The sequence below is a fragment of the Idiotropiscis lumnitzeri genome, chromosome 1 (genome assembly GCF_059441095.1).
Source record: "Idiotropiscis lumnitzeri isolate Australia: NSW breed Sydney's pygmy pipehorse chromosome 1, RoL_Ilum_1.0, whole genome shotgun sequence".
Lineage (NCBI taxonomy): Eukaryota > Metazoa > Chordata > Actinopteri > Syngnathiformes > Syngnathidae > Idiotropiscis > Idiotropiscis lumnitzeri.
Genome location: NC_142391.1, coordinates 25,114,666 through 25,120,486, shown reverse-complemented (window position 1 = coordinate 25,120,486; position 5,821 = coordinate 25,114,666). Strand labels below are relative to the sequence as shown.

Genomic DNA, 5,821 nt, shown 5'->3' with positions numbered 1-5,821 from the left:
CCCAAGTGATGTAGGAACATTGAGAAGTTTACAAACTATTCATTGCAGATCCTCCAATGGCTCAGATATTTCTCTCCGTGGGGAAGATACTCTGAAACGGCTGTTTGGAAGTTTAAAAAGACAAAAGAAAAAAAGGAAAGAGGTCATGCCGCGACCAGGGAAAAACTCCTACAGTGACCAGAAGCCTCCCTATTCGTACATCTCCCTCACGGCCATGGCCATCCAGAATTCCCAAGACAAGATGCTACCCTTGAGTGATATCTACAAGTTCATCATGGACCGCTTTCCCTACTACAGGGACAACACGCAGCGCTGGCAGAACTCCCTCCGGCACAATCTCTCCTTCAACGACTGCTTCATCAAGATCCCGCGGCGGCCCGACCAGCCGGGTAAGGGCAGCTTTTGGGCCCTGCACCCGGATTGCGGCGACATGTTCGAGAACGGCAGCTTCCTGCGCCGCCGTAAGCGCTTCAAGGTGCTCCGCGCCGAGCTGGCGGCGTGCAAGAGCTCGCCAATGTTGCACTATTTCCATCACCATCACCACCCGCATCACCACCTGCAACACGGCGGAAAGTCGGGTCACCAGGAGCCCTCCAGCCGCTTGCCCCTGATGCACGCTGCGCCTACGCCCACGCACTTCCAAGGCTACGGGGGCATCGCATGCGCCCAGCCGGCTGGCTTTAAACACCCGTTCGCTATCGAGAATATTATCAACCGGGACTACAAGGGCGTCGTGCCACTCACCTCGGTCATGCACCACCTGGGCTACCCGGTGCCCCCTCAGCTGATGACCTCCGTGTGGCCCCACGTCGGGATGCTGTCCGAGCCTCTGGGCCCGTCCCCGGAGTACGCGTCGTTTGGGGTCCCTGCAAAAAGCCTGTATCACCCCCACAGTGCCAACGGGCCTGCGCTACCCGCCGTGCCAGTGCCGATAAAGCCCACGCCGGCTCTCATGTCACACGGTCTGAGCGGGATGTGCATCCCGGCCTCCTCCTCGCGCAACACCACCTCCACCTCCTCCTCATCCCACCCAGGTGATGCTCTGGAGGGAAAAGACAACCTCCTACACCCGGCCCTCCTTCTGTCTTAATAACACGGTGGCATAATAAGGTTGAAAACTGTCTTAAAACTATGTGTAGCCTATATTGTATCTCTTTGTTTGCACACTTTATTTGAATTTGCGATTTATGATATCAGTACAATCAGACACGCTGAACCCAAAGAAATTTACCCGAAAATGTTCTCCCAATTAAATCAACTGCATTGCATATAGCTGGTTATTTTTCCCCCGATCAGTCACTTTTTTTATGCTTTGTTGTCACATTGTATTGCTTGTATGATAAGTATTTATCGGAAGATTTATGAAGAAATAACAAGTGAGTGTCCTCGACTGTATTTCAATGATTTGGTTCATTTATTTAGAAGCACATTTTGGGACGATGAAAGGGAAATACTGAGCATTTTAGTTGTTATTTTAGGAAATTAGTTGGGGGCGGCCCATATAAATCTAAAAAAAATATTTGAGAGACCTGATCTGATATTAAAAAAAAAAATAGAGGGGGACATTATGCTAATAAAAAAGTAGTGTTATCTTAAGGAAAGCACCTTAGTTGCATGTAGATGTCGTTATTTTACAGAAATAGATGACTTTGCTTAAAAAAAAAAGTTTGTAAAATTATCATACACATGTATGCTCATTCCTTCCTGCAAATACAACTATTAAAATATGCTCAATCAATCTGATTCGGAGGTTATTTTGCGTCTAAAAATCCAAAGCATAATGAGCATGATTAAATGGGAGGCATGATGAGTTCAGTCATGGCTTTCCTTCAAACACTCCCAAAACATGGCATCAAACACACACACTGGGATGGACATCCCAGCTGAAGCGTGTATGATGTCCCAAATAAACGGATATGCACTTCAAGCAGGGATCGGGATCAAGTTTTTCCTCTTTTGTTTGTTTAAATGGCGGCTTTGAAGCTCGCCTCCTCTCCTCTCTGTGCACAAAGCATCACTGAGAGTGACTTATATTCAAGCCTCGACATCCTCCCTGCTTAGCATCCCAAAGGCTCCTGAAGACGGTGACCCCCCCCCCCCCCACCTCAACCCCCCGCCACAATTGTCACACCAGACTCTGAACAAATAATTGACATGCGCCAGCCGGCCAAGAGAAGCGGAGGAAGGTGTGGGGGTGTAAATAATTAAAAACCTATTTGGTGTTATGGATAACAAGCGGAGCACACATGCACAGTGACACACAAACACACACAAACATGATTGTGACCTCTTTCTGATCCGGATGGAGTGTTCCTTTCGTAAGTTCACGTTTGGGTCAGCAGAATTAGCCGTTCAAAGTTGCGATTTGTTTTTTAAATTTCCTCACATTATTGTTTTTTAAATCATTAACCCAAACAGTTATACGGTAATAAATGTTTTGCTGCAACAGCTTTTCATGCCCTCCATATTGCTTTCAATTGCCAAATTAAATGTTTTTGATTTTTAGTTGAAGAAGCAAGTCAACTTGATATTTGAATTTGTTTTTAATCTATTTAGTCCCGCTAATATTTGACATGGTATTCGAATGAATATAGCATTTGCGGAATATGAATTAAGCAGCAAAATCCACCCGTTTTTAGCCATCTCAGGGGGCGGCCATTTTGTAATTTCTGTCGACTGAAAATGAAATCACAGTTGCTCAGCGCTCAGAAAACGACCAACCAGAGCTCAGTTTGCAACTGTCACATGACTAAACTCAAAAACCAAACAACCCAATTTTTTTTTCTTAGGTCGTTTTGCTCAGAAAGTTGTGCATCGACCCTTTTTGACCCATATTGGGGTTTTTTTTTTTAAACAGTTTTTAACGGAGAGCAGCTTTTGGTGAATTATAATTCTGAAGTGACACCAAGAGCAAACCCGCCATGAAGAGAAGGATTAGCAAAGAGTACAGCCAATTTCAAGAAAAATACTTTTTTTTTCTTCACAGGAGCACGTGGAATGCCTTGGAGAGAAAATTGTAGTGCTCAAAATTCAGATATCATGACTAGACATGCTGATGTGTTTTCAAAACCGGGTGATTAGAGAGCGGTCACCAATCTTATTCACATTTTGTGGAACGGCTAATATTCTTTAATATTCTTAACTGTTATTAATAAAGATTGCGGAGACTGGATTAGTTGTACTTTTTTTGTATATACACTACACCAAGCCTCTACCTCCAGTGCTCCCGACATAAATTGAGTTTGAGCGCCTTGGTTGTGCGTGTCCGCCTCGCAGTTCATGAGTATGGGGTTCAAATCGCAGCTTGTTCAGTACTCCATTTCCTCTCATTTTGAAGAAAAATCAGTTTCATAGGTTCATCAAAGACTTTAAATTTGCACAAGCATTCTATGGATGGAGGGACAGTTCAAGTTAGGACCCAAGATTATGCAAATACCTGCAAGTGTGTGTGTTTGTGTGCGTGTGTGTGGGGGTGAGTGCGTGTGTGTGTTAATTCCCTAATCAGCAGGCTCTAATAAGGCTCACTGCACTACAGTATAATTAAATGCCACTAATTAAGACCCATTAAATGGAGTAATAATGCAGACATTATTGCCCTCAGTGATCTGTTGAAAACTGGGATTACAATGCATTGACTATATGGGTTGTTGTTGTTGTTGTTTGCATACACATAAATTGTGAGTAAAGCAGGGTAGAAACTTCTTAAGTCGAACACAAGTGCCAAAAAGCTGGTCGACCAATACATAAAAAATAGAAATTGATTGGCAATCATAATACCTTTGTTAATCATGACGAGGAAGCTGCAGTACCTGAAGAGAGCTCAAGAAATTAGCAGAAGAGCAACTCACTATCACACTGTGGCATTTACTTATTTGTACAAATGCATCTTTCGTAATATAAACATTTATTACAATTTCTGAAAATGCTCTGTGCTTCAGAGATATTTTAAGGTTTTAACATAAACATCAGCTTTACAGATGACATGTCTGTTCTGTATATGGTACGCAGATGTTTCATAGTAACGGTTACTGTATTTCTTCAAATTGTGGTCTAAGGGCCTCTACACACGGAAAGACGGTACGCACGCCGTCTGTTTGGTGTAGCGAGCAATGTCGGAAAGACTGAGCCGTTATCCTGGCGTCTGTGGGGGGGCATGTTCAGCCGATTCACCATGTAGAATCGGGTCTGGCTATCGGGACAAATGATCACTGTGATTGGCTGTCAGCTAGCGAATTAGTGCACAGGACAAGTACAGGAAGTGACGAAAGCAGACAAACGGTGAAAATTCAAGCAATTCCGTAGTAAATGAATCAACTTTGTTCATTTTTCACGTCTCGTCTATGGACATAGGATTGTCATGAGACGTCATGCACATTCATGTTTGAATGCAATTTTTGCGGCATATTTTTCCAGAAAAATTTGCCAGGTTTGAAATTGCAACAGGGAAATCGCATTTTGAAATTCCATTTTTTGAGCTATGACACCTGAGTACTTTATCCTAAGAATGACTTTAATGACCGAAGGCTTCCCCTATCTAGACTCTATGTTTGTAAAGCTAGATGTTTGCCAACTTTCTTGAGGAAATTCCTTTTGTTTTCCTATAAAGGGACATTAATACGACACAAAATTCGAATAAACAGCTCACCGTATCAAATTTGAGTTGAAAGCGTGTAATATGAGCGTTTTGAGTGAATAAAACATGGAGGTCAGAGGTTTATTCGTGTCACAAGTGAAACTACAGTGTTGCATAGGCAATGGGGCATTAGTGGAAATTAAGCACACTTCACAAGGGCCAGAGGTGTATATTCGACTTTCGTCATTTTAATGATCAGGCCATCATAATGAGCATCTTTATTCTTTTTTTTTAATCACCATAACTCATACACGCTGCAAAACACAATTGTTTGAAGATTCATTTGCATGTCATTCATTAACACTCATCCAGGATTATCTATAACCACAAGCAAGACTAATATTTACTGTTAAAGCTACAAGGCTTGGCGAGTCAAACTTGGTTGCGGTACACGTAAGCTCCAGTTTTTGGAAGAATTTCCCCTGCCTATCTAGTGTGATTCAAATTTTGTAGCAATTAAAAAAACGTCTGTCGAACAAGTTGGTCTTTAAAGGGTCCCGGAATGACCCTAAAAGCAAAAATGGTGGCTTTTGTCATGAAACCAAAAAGGGTGGACTTTGTGTCTTTTTAGCCATGGGTCTTGAGACTTTTTTGCAGGTCTACTCATGACAGACATGCATACCAAATTTCATGTCACTAGATGAAACTGGCCTCTGTGGTTTAAATTGAACCAAAATAAATGTTTTAAACATTTCCTATAGAATAAGTGCAAATGTATCGTACGTAAAAGTTAAATACAACTGAGCTATATTTATCAGCTCTATTGGACTCGATTGAAAGTTCAAGACCCTGTAACATGCACACTTTGAACATTTAATTCAGCAATTCTTTCATGTGCCACTAGAGGAAGTCAAAATTTGAGATTTCATTTTTAAATCAGAGGTTGGACTAGACTAGGAGTCACACAACCTGTGATTTAAGAGGAACGGCACAACAATACTTACTGGCATAAATTCTCCGTGCGTAGTGGCGACGACTATTTCTACAGTTTAGTTGGGGATCCTCTCTGCCTTTTCCTCCATGCTGTTAACTACTCTGTATGCCTTCACATAGAGTCATGGGACTTACCTGTACTGTACACCATAAAAACACATTAAAATGTTTCCTTAAAATGTTTGCAATTTAGCAGGTGCTTGAAAAATTAAACGCAATTTAGCTGGACAACACTGCATTATAGCCCATTGAAAC

The 5,821-nt window shown here is 42.2% G+C and overlaps 1 protein-coding gene across 1 annotated transcript; it reads left to right on the top strand.

Annotated features, from left to right (window-relative positions):
- foxb2 (forkhead box B2) lies at window positions 1-1,090 on the top strand. The gene has a single exon (XM_088306689.1). It carries the CDS (start codon window positions 146-148, stop codon window positions 1,088-1,090), a length of 945 nt encoding a protein of 314 aa, XP_088162815.1. The 5' UTR covers window positions 1-145.
- The last annotated feature ends 4,731 nt before the right edge of the window (window positions 1,091-5,821 follow it).